Source organism: Solanum dulcamara, chromosome 1 (assembly GCF_947179165.1).
Source record: "Solanum dulcamara chromosome 1, daSolDulc1.2, whole genome shotgun sequence".
Taxonomy (NCBI): domain Eukaryota; kingdom Viridiplantae; phylum Streptophyta; class Magnoliopsida; order Solanales; family Solanaceae; genus Solanum; species Solanum dulcamara.
The window spans coordinates 73,004,532-73,024,331 of NC_077237.1; the positions used below are offsets into that span (position 1 = coordinate 73,004,532).

Here is a 19,800-nt window from a genome sequence, read left to right on the forward strand (position 1 = left end):
CTAGATAGGCAGGTCCGTAAGCTTAGAACCAAGGAGATAGCTTCAGCAAAGGTATAATGGAAGCACCGTTCAGTCGGAGAGGCGACTTGGAAGATGGAGGCTGATATACGTGCTAGATATCCCCATCCTTTTGAATTTTTACGTATATTCCTTTACCTTATGTTCGAGGACGAACATGGTTTTTAGTGGTGGATAATGTAACAACCTTATTTTGTGACTTTTGTTGATTTTCCTATTTAACCCTTAACTTTTATAAATAATTTATGACTTTTGGGAATGAGTGGCATGATTTTCATATTAATGAAAAAAAATTATTTTGTTGTTAAAGAATATTTTTTTAAAAAAATTATAATAAAAAATAATAAAAGAATTATATATATATATATATATATATATATATATATATATATATATATATATATATATAATCTGATGGAATTAAGCCATCAGATGTAAACGAGAGAACATGAAAGCGGCAAAAACTGGAAAAAAAATATGGAGGAAGAAAGAAAAAAAGGGGAAAAGAAAAATAAAGGAGAAGAGAAAAATAAGGATTTTCATTCCAAAGCGTCAAGGTAATTATTCTCATCCTTTCCATTAAATTTTTGTGTGATTATGAACATATTTTTAGGGTATATTGGTGGAAAAATAACGCTGAAATAAAAAAATATGACCCTAGGGTTCTTCCCATAAAATCTTGATTTAGGAGTCGAATAACGATCCATTTTAGGTGAAATTTGACATGTAAATTTATTTTATCATGAGTGAACATAATTGGAAAGAAAATTTTAGATTTAACTTCAATGACTTGGGCTGACTTTTTGACTCAATTTTTTATTCGAAAATAAATATAGCAATATGGGCGTCATTGGATTCGTATTCTTATGAAGATTATGTATTTGAACAGATTTTAATCATTCGGAAGCGTTATGAAAAGTTTTAAAGTGATTATTCAATTTAATTGAGGTAAGTGAATTTCTAAACATCAGTTTAAGTTTATAGATGCCTGTATTTTTGTGTTATGTGTATTGGAGAGTAATGAGAATCAGACTGGATTATTGACTGTATGATTGACCTTAAAAATGGAGATAAGGGGTATAAAATGGTGGTCTAATGTCATGCATTGGTGGAATTGATATGTTGTGATTATGAGTTTATTTTGGACATGTGAAATAACTATGTTGATGTGAGATTGAAAAAATTATTGTTGTTGTCATGTTATTATCGTAAATTATATGAACATGAATTGATTGCATTGATTCTGACATACTGTGCTGAGACGAAAAATGATATGAACCAAATGGGTCGGGCCACACGCTCCATAGCAGGTGTTATGAAACAAAGGGATTGGGCCACACGCTCTGTGGCAGGATATGTATATTGAGGGGACGGACCACACGCTCTGTGGCAGGTAACATTGTCAGAAATGTCCCCCATGGATTTTGGACTGTAATTCAGCGGATGTGTACCGATAGGACAAACATGCATCATCTCATTGCATTGCATCACATTTTGTTGATAATTGTGAATTCGTGTTTACCACTTATTGCTATGTATATGTTGAACTTGACTTGATATGATTCACTTGATGAGACTACTGATGAGTATTCGTGGAATGTACTATTATTATTGCGTAGAGTGTGAAGTTGGGCTAGTTTTATGCAGGTTGTAGTTAAGGAGGTTCGGTTGGGATGACAGGAGTACTTGTATCTATTAAGTTTTTCTTAGTTTTAGTTATCCACTTACTGAGTACCGTGTTGTTTGGTACTCACTCCTTGCTTCTACACTTGTGTAGGTTGTGAGCCCGGACCTGCTTGATCTCCTCGCGTTTTATACCACATCCGAGGCTATCATCTCGAGTGTTGAGGTAGCTGTTACATCCATTTAGAGGATACCTCTTACTCCTTTAATATGTTTTAGTCCTATTCTAGAGATAAAGACATTGTGACTGTATTTTCTTTCGTACTTCGATAATGTATTAGTGGCTTGTACACATGACAACCAATCTTGGGGGAATTTGAGTTTGTTTTATGTGTTTTTGATTAAGTTAAATTTTAATTTATTTCATTTTCTTCCGCATCTACTTTTCATTGGGTATTAGGCTGACTTGTTTCGGTGGGTTGAGATGAGTGTCATCACATCCGGATTTGGGTCGTGACAGTACTACCCGGAGTATAAGAATCACCGGAATAGTATTTCTACACTACTAAAAATTAAAACTATATTTGAGAATGAGTAAAAAAGTATATAGAGAGAAGTTGCTTGAGAAAGATTGATGAATAAAATGACGAACTAAGGTGAGTAAAAAATATATAAGCAAGCGAAATTGTTATAAAAGTTGAGCAAACAACACAAATTCCACTAGTTTAGGAATACATACTTCTGTGGGTTTTCAATATTATAAATCTTATCAGAATTCGAACTTTGGATATATGTATTTAACGCACCCAGACATATGTATATTGGATACATGAAGTCATATTTAGGTGTAATTTGTTCTGAATAAACTATTTTCAAGTGGATTCACATGTATCTGACGCTTACACTCGTCTCTCTCCTATCTCACTCTCCTATCTTCATTTGTATATGTATTTCAGAATGTATCAGGTATACGGGAAACAACCCAATTCTCTTTTGTTCATGGTCGGTCATGCGCACTTTGTGGACCAAACCATCCATTAGTAGATTCCCCCTATCAACTCCATTTTCTAATCATTACTTTTCTATCACAAGGACCCACGGTTCACATGGATATATTATTGGCTATCTTCCAGACATTTTCAGAAAAAGCATGTTAATGCCAGCTTGGAATCTTTGTAAGAAAATATTTGATTGGATATACTTTGCCACATATGCACTTACTTATTCCCCTTATCTAAACTTCAAGAGGAGGAAATGTTTATGTTTATTAATCAACTTTATATTAAATTTGTAAATTTCGTAGTATATATAGGTGACAAAGCAAAGGTCTTCAATATATTGAGAGCAAGCATAGCATTTTCTCAGTGTCTATTTTCCTATAAGCTTCTTAGAATTATAATTTAATAAGTGCTTCTTGAAAATGCTTGGCATAGCTTTCGGACGTTTCGATGATTCATTCAGCTTAGGGTCATTTAAGTCCTATATTGCTGAATTCATTTCCACTTTACTCTTTGTCTTTGCTGGAGTTGGTTCTGCTATTGCTTACAGTTAATAAACTCTTCCTCCTTATTTACTACAATTATATGCACTCAAATCATTTTATGTAATATAATTAAGTTATTGCTAAGTTCACTTATTATGCATACTTACGTATAGTTGCTTTTTAGGTGAAGATATTCATATAGTTTGTTCCCTAAAGTCCACTCCTTTACGTAAATAAAATTGTTTTAGCTCATGATACATCGTATATGTGTTAGTCATTCAATTAAAAAATTATAAATATTTTATTGTACACTGCAATATTATTATAGAATTTTAAATTTTGAATAAGTCTCTAATTAAGGTCCGTTTATCCAATTTTAAATAGTGGTCTATTCAGCTTTTTTTGGATTATATGGTTGTAAATTTTGTACTGTATTTGTATGCAGACAAGTTGACAGCTGATGCTTCTCTTGATCCGTCCGGGCTTGTAGCAGTTGCAGTTTGCCATGGATTCGCTCTCTTCGTGGCAGTTGCCATTGCTGCCAACATCTCCGGTGGTCATGTGAACCCTGCTGTTACTTTCGGACTGGCTCTTGGTGGCCAAATTACCCTTCTCACCGGCCTCTTCTACTGGATTGCTCAACTTTTGGGTGCCATTGTAGCTTCCTACCTCCTCAAAGTTGTCACCGGAGGAATGGTACGTTTTTGCCTATTTACTCAAAACGACAGATTTATGTTATGTACATACATTTTTTACAATGTCACATATCAATATAATTTAGCTTGTTATACCACATTACACGTTTCATCCTATAGATTACTAACCATGTTTATACTGTAACTACTAGTGTCGACATTAATGTGTTACATAGAATGTAATGAGTTTAATTGAACTCATAAAATGCATTCTCTAGTGATTATGCCAAATTATAGTATCTAGTCATAATTTAATCATGTGACTTTTTTTCATTTGGTTTTGTTTAGGCCGTTCCAATCCATGTTGTGGCTGCTGGAGTAGGAGCTGCTGAAGGAGTGGTGATGGAAATCATCATCACCTTTGCTTTGGTGTACACAGTGTACGCCACAGCAGCTGACCCAAAGAAGGGTTCATTGGGTACAATAGCACCCATCGCCATCGGTTTCATTGTTGGTGCCAACATCTTAGCTGCTGGCCCATTCTCTGGCGGTTCAATGAACCCTGCCCGCTCCTTTGGACCTGCTGTGGCTAGTGGCAACTTTGCTGGTATCTGGATTTACTGGGTCGGACCACTTGTTGGCGGTGGCTTAGCTGGTCTTATCTACAGCAATGTGTTCATGAACCATGAACATGCCCCTTTATTCATCGATGGTTAAGTTTTAAATTAATAATTTGTGAATTGTTTGATTTTGATTGTTCGGTCCAAAAATCCATTTGCTTTTTTTGTACGTAATAAAGAAAGTAAAAAAGCAATATATTGCTTTTTCTCTTTCTTTTGTCCGTTATCTTTTGTTTTGTTTTATTGTTTCTTTTTTTTTTTGGGGGGGGTTGCAGCTGTACATTCATGTGTTGATTTATGAGTTTGGTGAGAATCGCTACTGTTCGTTAATATCATTGTGCTTTTTATCTTTTTGAAATTTCATTCTTTAGCTCGGATCTCAAAAAGAAAAAGAGAATCAATGATTAAACTAAACCGACCAACAAATCATAACATTTTGAGATAGGAAAAAAGAAACTGTTAAATTGAATAGCTCATTTTATATAATTTAGTTTTACTTTATATGAAGTTATTTTTTAAAAAAAAGGTTTTTGGAAATTTGTGATTTGAAATAAGTGATAGATTTTAATGTTAAATTATTATCTAATATAGAAATATATTTTTCTTTTTGAGACTGCAAAAAAGAAAGTGAGTCACATAAATTAGGATATCATAAATAAATTTTTTTATGATAATTGAATGTTAATTATTATGGCTTAATAGTATTTTTAATATAGTCTTTAATTAAATATATAAATTTTATTTTAAAAAAAATATTAAAAATTTTATGTCCGAATTTACATTGAACATTAATTAGTTTAATCTTTATAGGCTGAATCTAATCAAATAAATTGAAATAGAGACAATCATATTCTTAACAAATTTGCTTTCACGTGCATCTACTGTTTAATTAGCTAGAGATTAAAATGTAACAATATACTTACAAATTCATTTTAGATCACATAAGTGTAGGCCCAATTTTATTCATCAAACGCCTCCTTTCCTTCATTTTTTTTAAGTTTTCCATCCGGCCCCTAGTGGTCTTCCATGGATCCTAAGGAATTCAAAAGTGATTTGGACCCTTACATAGAATTTAAGCATTTTTAAAGTTTGAAATTGATCACTATAAACACTTAGTTAAGACAATCTGAGAATGGTGATTTCATAATTTCAATAAGTCTAAAATGTATTTTACGTTTGATTTGCACTATTGATTTATGTCTAGAGGGTTTCCAAATGATTTTTGAAGCTGAATCCAAATAAGAAGTGTTTGTGATGTTGCTGATAATTGGTGTCAGGCATCTTTCTTCGAGTTTGTGAGGCTTCTGTTGTGTTCAGGGCTGAACACAAAAAATCAAAAAATCAAACCAAATCGATAACCAAATCAAACCGGAAAAAAAACCCGACATTTATTTGGTTTGATTTGGTTTGATTTTTAAATTTAAAAACCGACTATATTTGGTTTGGTTTTGGTTTCAAGTCTAAAAAAAACCGAAAAAATCGAACCAAACCGACTTTATATATACATATTTTAAAAATTAAATTTATATATATATATGTGTGTATATTTTAATTTTTTTATGAAAAAAATATAATTTATATTGAGTTTTTATATTTTTGATCTTGGGCCATTCTTTTGAATTATACTAAATAAAGTAAAAATAAATAAAATGTGGACTTCATACGCAGAAAAGCTACTCACAATTACAAATAGTAAAACTTTAGGTGAGTCATTCTCTATTATTAAACATGTATGCGTCAATCTTGGCTAGTAGCTACTGGCTACAATGAAATTTATAATAAGAAAATACTTTTGAAATTTATTTTCTGTTTATTCAAATAGTGACTACAAGGTATATTAAAAAACCGACAAAAACCGAAAAAAACCGATAAAAACCGACAAAAACCGAATAGTAAAAAAAAAATATAGTTTGGTTTGGTTTGATTTGACAATTTGAAAAACCGACTCAATTGGTTTGGTTATTTTTTAAATAAAAACCGATCCAAACCGAACCGTGAGCACCCCTAGTTGTGTTCATGAAGAAGGGAATGCGTTGATCTTAATTTGCGTTCGTATGGTGGTGTTTTTTTTTTTTTTTTATGGGAACAGACCCTACACGAGGCTCCCACCTCTCGTGCACAGTCAGGGGTTGAGCAGCACCCCCAAGCCTTAACATAAATAATCAAAATAAAATACAAGGAGGGGGACATAAACCTTACCTCCGATCCTATGGTGGTTCATAAGTCGGCTAACCTATTAAGGTCGGCTAACTCATCCCCGATACAAAAAAGAGACTAACTATAACTAGCAAGCATTAAACCTGTGAGAGGACTCCTCTCGGTACAAATCAACTAAGAAAGCATAAATGAGGGAGACTCTCCCCTTCCATGAGAATACAAGAAAGTAGCCTACACTAGTCCTATTCAAGAACAAGTATACGAACCTTCTATCTCGCATGGGTTGGGGAAATTCTTTTCATCTTTGCTCTTTTTAGACATGTCGTACCAAGTAGGTCCAAGGAAAGTTGCAGCAACACCAATCGTAGCCAAGTTAGGAAAATTAGAGATAAAAAAAATGTTCAAGAAGGTTGTTTTATCCTTTTTAATCTTCTTCTCCTGAAGCTTGCCATTCCTATCTTGTCTAGCTTTATGTAGCCCTTGGTTTCTTGTGGAAGTTGTTGAAGGTTGTAGAAGTGTTGTGTATTATCAAGTGTATGGCTGTACTTAGATAATGTATCAGCTGGAAAATTTGCTTCCCGAAAAACATGTTTGCATTGGAAGTATTCTAGCAGTTGGACCAGTTGTTGGAGTTCATTAACGTAGTTTTGAATGTTCCAGGGTGGTTTGATGTCCAGATTCAGCCACTTGATCACAAGTTCCGAATCTACTTCCAATATTACTCTATTATAACCATGTTGAAAGCACCAATTAATGTCAAAACTGGTTGCCTGCACTTCCGCTTGATTATTTGTTCCAACTCCCAAAGGAGAGGCAAAAGCATATATCAGATTACCCTTATGATCCCTTACTATGCCTCCTGCTTCTATCTTTCCTGGGTTGCCTATGGCACTCCCATCAGTGTTAAGTTTAACTATGTTAGGGGGGGTTTGAGCCATTTAACCTGGGTTACTTTTATGTCATGCTTACAGTTTTCTATCCAAATAATTAGATCCTTCCAAGCTGGTGGCCATTGGATATATGGAAAAGCTGTAGTAATAAGCATGTATATTTCTTTGATTATATTGAACTTCACCCTAGTAGTACTAGATTTCTTTCCTTCATATTTACTTGCACACCTGTTCTTCCAGACATTCCAGCAAATAAATATAGGGAGGGCTTGCAACATGAGTTTATGTACAGCATTGTTTGGTTTGTAGGTCCACCATCTCATCAAGATGTCTCTAATGGAGTTGTGGTCCTGCCTGATTCCCCCCCAGTTGGAGAAATATGTCCAGATGTGTTTAGCAAAGCTTCCCGAGACAAATATGTGATCTATGTTGTCCAAACCAGGCCTGTAGCAGCATGAGCACTCTGCGGTTTCTCTCCCAAAAGAAATCAGTTTATCATTGGTTGGCAGTTTGTGTCTCAATGTTCTCCAAAGCAAGAATGAAGCCTTGAAAGGGATGTTAGCATGCCATGTCATCCTATCTATCAATGTCTTGTTTTTTTTTTCTCACATTTTCCCAAGCTGATTTACAAGTGAAATTTCCACGTGATTGCAGCTTCCATTGAGCTTGATCTAATGTGTTTTGTTGGTACATGATTTTAGTATTGAGAATTGTGTGTATCATGTGTTGAGGGGCCTGTTGCCTGATTTTCTCTTCATTCCATTTTCCATTTGTCATGAGCATGGAGACAGTGGAGTTGTTGAATCTTGGAATATATTCATAGTGATTGGCTAGAAGGCCAATACCCAGCCAATCGTCCCACCAGAAACTGCAGTTTCCTGAACATAAGTTCCACTTAATGTGAGGTTCTATGTCACCTTTGTTCTTCATCATGTTCTTCCACATGAGAGATTGACCTGTATGCCACTTTTTTGTGACAGGGTGAGCTCTTTGGCAGTATTTAGCTCTCAAGAAATCCCCCCATAAAGATCTCTTAGTTCTGAACAACCACCAATATTTGTATTGCATTGCCAGGCATATATCTTCCAAGTTTTTTACACCAATACCTCCCTCCTCATATGGTAAGCTAAGGGTTTCCCAAGAGGCCCAGTGATACTTCCTTTTCTCCTTATCCCAACCCCAGAAGAAGTCAGTTATAAGGCATTTTATTTGTTTCAAAGTGGTTCTGGTAGGGGTTATGGCAGATAACAGATGTATAGGAAGTGATTGAAGCACTGATGTGATCAAAGTGGCTCTCCCCCCATAGCTTAGCATCTTTGTCTGCCACCCTTGAATTTTAGCAATCACTTTTGAAATTATACCAGTGAAATATATGACCCTTTGTCTTCCTATATACAATGGACATCCCAAGTATGTCATAGGCCCATGAGTGCATTTATAACCAGTGATGGTCACTACTCTATCCATTATATCAACAGGTGTATTGGTAGGGATTAAGATTTGGCTTTTGTCCTTATTAATAAGCTGCCCAGAAATGCCTTCATACATCTGAAGAGTCTTCATGATGAGTTGAAGAGAATACTTGGAAGTTGAGGTGAAAATAATAATGTCATCTGCAAAACTCAAATGGTTAATTTGAGGACCCCTTTTCTCCATTTGAAAACCAGTGTATAGATAGTGCTGATGAAGGTTGTTTAACATTCTGGTCAGCACCTCTGCACCAAGAACAAAGAGAGCAGGAGAGAGTGGGTCTCCCTGTTTGAGACCTCTTGTTGAGTGGAAAAAACCATGCCTGCTGCCATTTATGATGACAGAGTACCAATTGTTAGACATTATTCTCCATACCATGTCTATGAAGGTTTCCCCAAATCCCATCTTTCTCATGACAAGACAGATAAAGGACCATGAGACTCTATCATAAGCCTTGGCCATGTCAAGTTTAATAACCACATTATCTCCAATTTTGGGTTTGTTTATGTTATGTATAATTTCTTGAGCCAGCATAATGTTCTCAGATATGCTCCTTCCTTGGACAAATCCAGACTGATTATCAGAAATAAGATGTGGAAGGATGGGAGCTAGTCTGCTACTAAGGAGTTTGGAGATTATTTTGCTACTAAAATTGCTGAGAGATATAGGTCTGAATTCAAATAGTCTATTAGGATGTTCAACTTTTGGGATTAGAACCAGACATGCATGGGAGACGTATTTTGGGATGTCATGGCTATTAAAGAAAAACAGAATCAGCTCCAAAAGGTCCTCACTGATAATGTCCCAGCATACCTGGAAAAACTTGCCACTCATCCCATCAGGACCTGCAGCAGAAGTACCACTCATAGAGAAAATCACTTTCTGTAACTCCTCTTTAGTAGGTACCTTTTGCAACATATGGTTTTGATTGTCACTGACCTTTCTAGGTATGTACTTAAGGAAATCTTCATTGATTTTCTTGTTGTCTGTAGTGAATATCTTTTCAAAGTAATGACATGCAGCCTTGGCAATTTCCTCATTTCCCTGAATACTATTACCCTGATCATCCTCAATTTTGTGAATATACAGTCTTCTCCTTCTCCCTCTAATGATAGCATGGAAGTAATTGGAGTTGGCATCCCCTTCCTTAAACCATTGGAGTTGAGTTTTTTGTTTGAGGATGGATTGCTCTATCTTTAGATACCTGATGTATTTGACATTGATCAAGTTCAACTTGGTTCTATTATCTTCGGAGTTATCACTGATTATTGCATCCTCAGCCTCTCTAACTTTTGTCTCAAAATCAGTGATGGAAGAGAAAATATCACCATATTCTTGTCTTGACCACTTACTTAGAGTGCTTCGCACTCTTTTCATTTTTTCCTGAAATCTTGTCATAGGATTTCCTGCAGCAGGTTTTCCCCAGCACGTTTTCACTACATCAAGGAAGCTATCATTATCAACCCAGCAGTGTAGAAACTTAAAATATTTAGGGGCATTGTTCTGTCTCTCTGCACACTCCATGAATAAAGGGCAATGGTTTGATCCAGTGGAAGCTAAATGAGTAATAGTAGTCATAGGCATCATGTCTAACCACTTATCATTTACCATAGCTCTATCTAGTCTCTTCCAAATCCTGGCATCATTCTCTCTGTTGTTACACCATGTATACTTTGCACCATGAAAACCCAAGTCTATGAGTCCACAAGCTTCAATAGTACTTATGAATTCAAAACTTTTGTTCATGTTGTAGGGTATGCCCCCCAGCTTCTCTTCAATGCCAGTGATTACATTAAAATCCCCTATTGTACACCATGGTTTGCCTAAATTGGAATATAGTAGTAGTTTATCCCAAAGATCTCTTCTCAAATGATCTTTACATTTAGCATAAACAAAGGTTGTGAGATAGGTAATATGCCATGTAACATGTTTGATCTCACAGGTAATCTACTGCTCATCCTGATCTATAATGGAGCATGTTACATCTTTATTCCACAAGAGCCAAATTTTGTTGTTGGAATTATGAATAGAACTGTCCATATTAAGCTGAATTTTATGGGAATTGAGGTGTGATTGGTTTGAGAATGGTTCAAGAATTGCCATCATAGATATTTTGTGATAGTCTTTGAGTTTTTGGAGTCTATCCAATGAACCCTGAGTATCAATACTCCTTGCATTCCAACATATGGTATTAATCATTGAGACTTATTTGATTTGGACCTTGTTTTGATGCCACTTTTGCAAATAGCATTATCCGAACTTGTTGTGTTATCTTGTTATTTCTTTTTCCTATTTTCTTGCTGACCCCTGGTAGACAGAGCCCTCCTTTCCTCCTCTTCTTTTTGAACCTCATCATATTGGTCAGGATCTTCCTCATCCTCAGAATGTGTGACTCTGTATTCATCTGTTAGTTCTTGTGGAGTAATTTCCTTGTTAAGGGCACATTTTCCAGTATCCGATTTCTGAATTTGCAAGGCTGTCACATGGATGCCTGCATGTTCCACCACCAGTACATCATGTAAGCTCTGTTGTCCTGATTGTATTTCTTTAATAATTTTCTTCTTCAACGCATCCCTTTTCTTCTTACTAAGGGCTAATGTAGCCTTGTTGTTAAACGCCTGAGGACTCTCATTTTGCCTTTTCGGATCCGGGGGTTCCTTATCCATTGTGTAGCAGTCCTCTTCTTGTTGTGAGTATTCATTGTACCTCTCCTTTCTGGTTACAGTTATAGTAGTTACCTCTGTGGTAGCAGGAGCTCTAATGTCTTTCCTAGGGTCAACCAAAGTACTTTCCCTCCCTCTGGTAACCCCTTCCTGCAAGTTAGTGGGTTCCTCCTGTATTCCCCCATCCTCACCTCCATAAACTACAACAGCTACATCATTCACAACATTAAAATTATTGGGGGAGCCATGAGGCTGTGGGAGAGATAAGTCAATACCTGGCTCCTTCATTTTTGTAATATTGCAGTCATCCTCAAGTGTATCATTTGTGTCAGCATTTAAACCAATAATCGGGACTTGGGGGTGTGGGAGAGATAAGTCAATACCTGAATCCTTCCTTTTTGTCGTATTGCAGTCATCATCCAGTGTGTCATTTGTGTTAGCATCTAAATCATTAATGGGGACTTGGGGGTGTGGGAGAGATAAGTCAATACCTGAATCCTTCCTTTTTTTTGTTGCAGTCGTCATCCATTGTGTCATTTGCATCAGCATCTAAGCCATTAATGGGGACTTGGGGGGATGGGAGAGATAAGTCAATACCTGTTTGCTTTGCTAGATTCTGCTTTGATTGAACATTCTTTTGTTGTTCCTTCTGTCTTGGTTTTTTCTGAATTTGCCATTCTTATTGTTCCTCCTTGTTTTTGTTCTTATTTTGGTGCTGTCTCTGTCTCCCAGCTTGATTTTCTTTTGTACCTGCATTAGTTAAAGATATATTATTCTCATACATTTGTACAGTGGGTAAGGGACATACCTGGTTGTCATCTTCTTTCCTGGTTTTATTATTCTTTGCTTCTTCAGCTCCTTTCCTTTCTTCATCTCTCCTCTTGACATTACATCTTGTCATAGTATGTCCTTGATGCTTACAATAAGAACAGTATTCAGGTAAACCTTCATATTGTATAGCTTGCCATCTGCCTTTATTGTGATCCTCTTCATCAATTCCTAACCATACATGTTGAGGCCTTTCCTTGGTGATATCCATTTGTATCCTTACTTTTGCAACACTGCCTCTAGTTTTTTTTAGAGATGCTGCATCCAGGTACAGGGTTTTACCAATCGGGTCTAAAAGGGTGGTTATAAACTTTTTATTGTAACAATGCCACGGTAGTTCTGGTAGTATGACCCAAACTGGTACGATAGGAGTTTCCTCCTCTGGCCTAAAGGTTGGAGTCCACAATTGTAGTCGCATAAGTTGCCCATCAATATACATTTTCTGTTTATTCCAGACTGAAATATGATCTTCCTCATTATCCAGATCAATGTAAATGTGTCTTGCATTGAAATGTGCAATTTTGACACCTCCAGTGAGTTGAGTCTGCTGAATAAAGCTTCTTCTGATAAGCTCTATCTTGGGCATTATATTGGTGAATTTTCCTATTAAAGTATACTTACATCTAGACGCAAGTTTCACAAAAAAGTCTTCCTTTTTATAGATTATAGCTGGTAGGCCCTGTCTTGTGGTGTAGACAGGAGGTGAAATATTAATAGGCGCTTCAGTTCTATTTTGGTTAACTCTTAGTCTAGTCGCATAAGTTTGTATAACTGTGAATGGACTTGGTTCTGGGGCAGAATCTATTTTGGGGCTCTGCAACTGGGGTAGCTGTTTTGATTTTGTGGGAGGTTTGTCATTTGAATTCTGGATATTTGGTTTATACTGAGGGTTGTGTTTAACAAAGTTGGATGTTAGCTTGGTAAGATCATGGGGGAGTTGAGTCTTGTTAGATGCTGAATTGTTATGATTAATCTTGGTACTGTTATTACATGCATCATTTTTTCCTATGTTGTCCTGAGTATCAGTTTCTATAGCGATAGGATTCAATTCATTTTCACCCTTATTTTCCTTATTATTCTTAACCTCTTGTTGTACAGAATGGGTTACCTCTTTCGACTTATGTTCAATCGGAATAGATACACTCTTACTTGGATTGATTTGGATATTGCTCCTTGTCGTTTCTTCACTGTCGACATTCGACTGTTTCGAGGTCCTTTCCTGTGTGGCATTTCCAGCACCAGTTGATACGCTCGCCGAGTCTTCCACATTTTGTGTACCTGTGTCGAATCTCTTCAAATTCAAGAAATTCTCATCTGAGTTAGAGAACTCTTTATCAGAAGAACCACTCTCAGTATCCGAGTCACCTTGGGTATCCCCAGATTTTCCGATTGGGAGTGTGAAATCGTTTGAAATTTGTTGTGTATCTGATTGTTTAGAATCAGACTCCGCGTCTTTACCCTGAGTTTCACCATTGCTTCTATTTTGTGACCAGAAGATGATTTTTTGTGCCCAAGCTAGTTGCTCCTTCGAAATCTCTACAGGGGTCGCGTTGTAGCCGATATACGAAGAGCTACGAATGGAATTAGGTGTTGATTCCAGTTGGGTCTTGTTCCTGGGTGAGAGAGGCTCCTCTTGGACTAAGTCCGGTGGTCTGCGGAGTGCCGCCGACGGCGATAGGGCCATTCCGGCAGCTCTGTATGTTGTCGGCGTTTGAGTATAGAGAGAAGAGAGAGGATAGTATTGTAGAGAGAGATTTAGGGCATCCTAAGAGAAGATGTTCGATGTATGGTGGTGTTTGCATTCACGAATAAGGTTTTCAATCGGGTTGGGATCACTAGGTCGCATTAGTGCATCACCTTCGTAGGGATGTGATTACATTCGTGAGGGTCTATGTTGAGTCATCTGATTGCGTTCTCGGTAGGGCTCTGCATTTGCGAAGAACACATGATACCTGGACAAATTTTAATTTCAATTTCAAACTTTGACTTCCTAATTTATTTTGGGAGTTGTGGACCTCAGATTTGAATAATTTTCTAAGGTACTTCGAGATTTCATCACGAGGGTAAGAATCTATCTCAATATTTGATATCCCCGGCTAATTTAACATTTATTTTGTGATTGAATCAGTGTTTGGGTATTGAAAATTGAGGGGTTTTGCCTTAAGCTTTGAGTTGGTATATTTTAGATTTGAGGTTCAATTCGTACTCAAAATTTGCCTAATTTTTGGTGCACAAGTGTTTTATTTTATAGGTAAATTGATTTTGAAATAATTTTTAAATTTTGACCTCAAGGGTTTAGAATTGATTTTTTGACTCAATTTCTAATTTAAACTTTTATATAATAATATGGGTGTCGATAGACCTATGATTTTAATATATTAGGAGATTTCTAAGGCAATTCAGAAAGAAAAGGCGCTCCTGTGAGGATTCATGACGCGTTTGATCATTTTAGAGGTAGATTATGACATACTCTTTTAGACTTGGCTTGAGTGATAGTTTATTGTGGAAAGTGTGTTATGGGATGGACATATTGGGGAGATTGTAGGGATTTAGAAGAATGATTATTATGTGTAATCTAGGTTGTATAACGACCCTCATGTTTGACCCTTTTAATAGCTTTTGTTAGTTGTTTATGACTTGCGGAAATATGAGGCAAAATTTCTGAGGTGGTTCGCTTATTGGAAAGTTTTTCAATTTGAATGTTTGAAATTTAAAAATTGAAAAATTTGACCAAAGGCAATATTTGGGGTTGACGAAGTTGGATTAGAGCTTTGATGATTGCACTAGATGTGAAGAGGGATATATGACTTAGTTGAGGGTTCGAAATGGTTTTCAAGGTGTTCAAGGGTATTTTGGATCCTTTTGTGGAATTCTAGTTTATCATAAATTTGAAGTTGATCACGATCACATTTGGTCAAAAACAACCTCGAAATGGTAATTTGATGATTTGACCAAGTCTGCCATACGTTTTATGATCGTTTTGTAGTATTGATTAGCGTTCGAGAGGCTTCAAATGATTTTTGAGAGGTGTTTGGGTGTTTTGGTGTTGGAATGTAATCATAAAATCTTGGCGTCATTAATTTAATTTTTAAGTTTATTTATAATCAATCATGTTGACTGACAATATTTTTAATAATATTATTGGAATACTGACTTTTTAAGTGAGAACATGATTTGAAATTCAACAACACTAAAGAATGTTCAAGAATCTAGTATGTGTACATGTTCCAATGTTGAATAAGTATATGATCTGAGTTTCAGATTGTATAAGAACTCGAATATGATTTTTCAAGACTATGATTGAGCAAAATCATATGTTTATTAATTGATTCCACCATATTTGGAACAATTACGACTCTTTGTTTGAGGTATCTTATATTATTGTAATGACTGATAAAATCAAAATATATACTTTTATTAAATCAACGATCTCTTTTATTAAACTATACCATATAGTATTTGAATTTTTTTCATTTCCAGCAACTAAACTATCAATCCTATCATCACCAATTTAAAAGATTCAATCTGAAAAACTCTCAACTAATCCGGCTTGGGCGCTATTTCATTACCTAGCAATCTCATATTCTTTGTTAGCATTAAGAGTAGATAGTGGGATCATGAATATGAAGAATTGAGAGAATCATTAATAATATCTTGCCTAGTACCTGTTGGAGTGACAAATAATATTTGTCTGAAGTCATCACCAAGAAAAACTGGTTTACCTTCAAATAATCGTTCTAAATTGAATGCATCTTTAAACCTTAGAAATATCTCTTAGGGGTCGTTTGGTGTAGGGATATATATAAATAGTCCTAGGATAAAAAATAGTCGAGGGATACAATTTTGGTGTCTTGTTTGGTTGACAAGTTTTGGATAACTTATGCCACCATTTATACCATAGTGATGGGATAAGTTATCTTATATATATAGTGGGATGAGTATCCCATTTATCCCAGCATAATTAATCCTGAGATAACTTGTTCCCAACTAAACGACCCCTTAGAGTTTTATCAAGAGTCTCATATCTATGCAATATTGGTGTCTCATTTCAAATAATCAACTTCGCCTCGGTAATCAAATTTGTTAAAGGAATATCTTAATTGATATTAAGATATATAGAAAAAATGAGCTCTTAGAAAAGAAGATATAACTTACCGACATTTTTTTTGGTAATTATAGATTATATTAATCACCAAAGTGGAAAATTACATAACTAAGCCAGTCTAGCACATCTGGTTATCTCAAAAGGGATTTACAACATAGAAAATTTAAAAGCTACATCTATCTAATAGTTTCCTGGCTGAGGCGGTAGCTTTAACACAACAAACACAAGCTATTTTGCGAGCAATATCTTCCATTGTGGTCTTGTCTTCTTGAAAACTCTAGAATTTCTTTCCTTCCAGATTGCATAGATAAAATCTGTGTGTACTAATTGCAATATGTGAGCCTGATGCTTCTTTCCCTTGGTTCCCTTGATGATCCACTGCTGCATTGCATTCCAAGTTATACTCGAGGGTTGGTTGATTTTGATCCATTGGAGCAGTCTCTTCCATAATGTTCTTGCCAAGTAACATTTAAAGAATAGATGATCTCTTGTTTCCTCAGCTAGCTTACACATGATACATATAGGATCCACCTGCATTCTCCAATTCAGCAATTGTCTGTCGTGAGGAACCTATTCTGAATTTGCAACCATAAAATAAAGATGACTTTCGGTCTTGCTAAATTACAACACATGAGACTTCTCCATTCCACCTTTGGATAATAATCTAGCATGTGATTATAGGATTGCCTGATCTTACTCCCCTTATCACCAGATGCATGATTTAGAATGTGCAGGTGCTCTTTTGCTCCAAGAACCTTTTTAACCATCCAACAAGCTTGAGTTGGGACCTTGAGAATTCCCATACTTTGGCCTTTAATGTAATAGCTATGTATCCACTTAATCCATAGTTTATTCTGCTTTTGTTCTATATTCCAGTACAATTTTAGGATTTCAACTTTGTTCCACACCTTTAAGTTCACCAAGTTTAGTCCTTCAAATACCTTTGGTATACACATCTTTTCCAAAGATACGAGGGTCTTCTTTGTTATGTTGTTGACACATGACCATATAAAACTCCTATAATAGGCTTGTATTGCTTTCATCACATTCACTGTTATCACAAATAATTGTGCCCAATAAGCTTGAACTCTAAAAATCATTTTCTTGACAAGCTGAATTCTCCCTGCATAGGATAGTTTTTTAGCTGTCCAGGAAGAGATTTTTGCTACTATTTTATCAATCAATGGTTGCCACTGGAGAATGTTGAGTTTTTTGGTGGACAAAGGAACACCAAGATATCAAAAAGGTAATGCACCAAGGTTGTATCCCAGAGTTTGTTGGATTTGCATTATTACATCATCCGAGACTCCTCCAAACTATAAAGCACTTTTTGATAAGTTGTCTTGCAAACCTGAAGTTGTTGTGAATACAGCGAACTTATCATGTAGTAGTTGGACTGAAGCTTGGTCACCTCTTGCGAACATGAGCAGATCATCTGCAAAGCTTAGATGTATGATCTTAAGCTTGTTGCATATAGGATAGTATTTAAACCATTTGTGGTTCGCTAAGTCATTCAGGTTCCCACTAGGTATTCCATAACCATAGCAAATAAGAAGGGAGACATTGGATGACCTTGACGGAGTCCTCGAGCTACCTCAAAAGGTTTTGTTAATTCTCAATTGATCAACAAGGAAAAAGATACAGTGGTAACACATTGCATCACCCGACCTATGAACTTAATAGGGAACCCCAAGGCTGACATTACTTGTTCCAAGTATTTCCAATCAATATTATCATATGCTTTTTGGATATCAAATTTTATCATACACCTAGGTGAGATATTCTTCCTGTTATAAACCTTGACTAATTCATGTGCAAGGATAATATTGTCAGTCAATTTTCTCCCTGGTATAAAACTAGGTGGAGTTTCTGAGATCATAGTTGCTATTACCTGGTCAATTCTATTGGCCAACACTTTTGCTATAAGCTTGTAGAGCACTATACAACATGTTATTGGCCTATATTCCTTTATGGATGTTGGGTTAGGGACTTTGGACAACAATGTGACAGAAGTGCAGTTCAATGCTTTGTGTAGCTTTCTAGTAAGAAGGAACTCCTTGACTGCAACATATATATCCTACTTTATCACTGGCAAAGCTTTTTTGAAAAAACATCTTTTGAAACTTTGTCATCACCAATAAAGCATAGTCCATCATAGATGTCCTTCTAAGTAACCTGTGCACTCAGAGTCAGTTTTGGGAATGATTTAATGTTGAACCTTTCTTCGTAATATTCTTATTTACTGCAATAGTGCTTTGAAATGCAGTTCCCATTAAAGACTGATAGAAAGTAATAGTTTCCTTCTGAATTGCAGCTACTTCCACAAGTTTTTCTCCATTTGCTGAAGTAAGCTCTACAATTTGTTTCTTGTACCTTCTTTCATTCATCACTACTGTAAAATACTTAGTATTTGAGTCACCCAATTTAATCCACATAGCTCTGGACTTTTGTTGCTGATTGTTCTCCTCAATATTACTCCATTTCTCCGTTTGGATTAACAAATCCTTTTCTGCCATTGCTGTAGTATCATTATATTGTGAAGAGAGTTTTTGTTGTGTACTTTGTAAAGTACTCTTGAGTTGTTAGATCCTCTTTGTAACTCCTCTATAATTAGCAATATTTAGTTGACTAAGATGTGGTTTCAACTCTTTTAACTTTTGCCATACATTTTTGAGCTTGTTTTCTTGATGTCTGTCAGTCCAGCTTCTTTACACTATTGGAAGAAAAGACTCATGTTGTGTACAAATATTGTCGAATCTGAATGGAGCTTTAGTGTTGGTTGAATTTATTTCCATATCCATAACCGTAGGTATGTGATCTGAAATGTGAGGAACTCTATACTCCATTACCAATTGGCCATATTGCAATATCTATTCTATCTGGCTCAAGTTGTTTGTTTTACCATGTATAAAATTCCCCTTTCCAGAGTACTTCATTTGATAATAGATCATGTATACATTCAACAAAGTCCTTAGTTTCAACCCTTGTCACTGAAGCACCATACAGTCTATTTTGTCCTTATAGGAGAGCATTGAAATTCCCCATATTAGCCAAGGTTTAGTGCATTGAGTTGCCAGCTTCTTTAGATCACTCCATAAAGTCTTCCTCTACTCTATAGTACTATATCCATATACCATTGTCATACGACAATCAATCTTCTTGTCTCTACTAATCACTTCACAATGAAGGTACTTGGCACCTTGTGCAAGTTCCTCAACTTGATAATCATTTCCATCCCATAATATTCAGATTCTCCCATTCATAGCATTGGTATAGTTATGCAGCATATTCCAGCTAGGTGTTATTCT

General features: G+C 35.8%; 2 protein-coding genes across 3 annotated transcripts; one reads left to right on the top strand and one right to left on the bottom strand.

Annotated features, from left to right (window-relative positions):
* The first annotated feature begins 2,785 nt into the window (after positions 1–2,785).
* LOC129899596 (aquaporin TIP2-1-like) lies at positions 2,786–4,592 on the top strand. Of its 2 annotated transcripts, none has more exons than XM_055974711.1 (3): positions 2,786–2,816; positions 3,570–3,820; positions 4,108–4,592. In XM_055974711.1, exons 1-3 carry the CDS (start codon positions 2,792–2,794, stop codon positions 4,474–4,476), a joined length of 645 nt encoding a protein of 214 aa, XP_055830686.1. In that variant the 5' UTR covers positions 2,786–2,791; the 3' UTR covers positions 4,477–4,592. The 2 variants fall into 2 exon arrangements, with proteins under 2 accessions (XP_055830686.1, XP_055830611.1); XM_055974636.1 differs by lacking the exon at positions 2,786–2,816 and adding an exon at positions 2,968–3,188.
* Positions 4,593–17,783: 13,191 nt separating this feature from the next.
* On the bottom strand, positions 17,784–19,008 carry LOC129894027 (uncharacterized). Its single transcript, XM_055969523.1, has 3 exons — positions 18,711–19,008; positions 18,384–18,553; positions 17,784–17,843 (listed from the first exon to the last, which is right to left on the bottom strand). Exons 1-3 carry the CDS (start codon positions 19,006–19,008, stop codon positions 17,784–17,786), a joined length of 528 nt encoding a protein of 175 aa, XP_055825498.1.
* Positions 19,009–19,800: the final 792 nt, after the last annotated feature.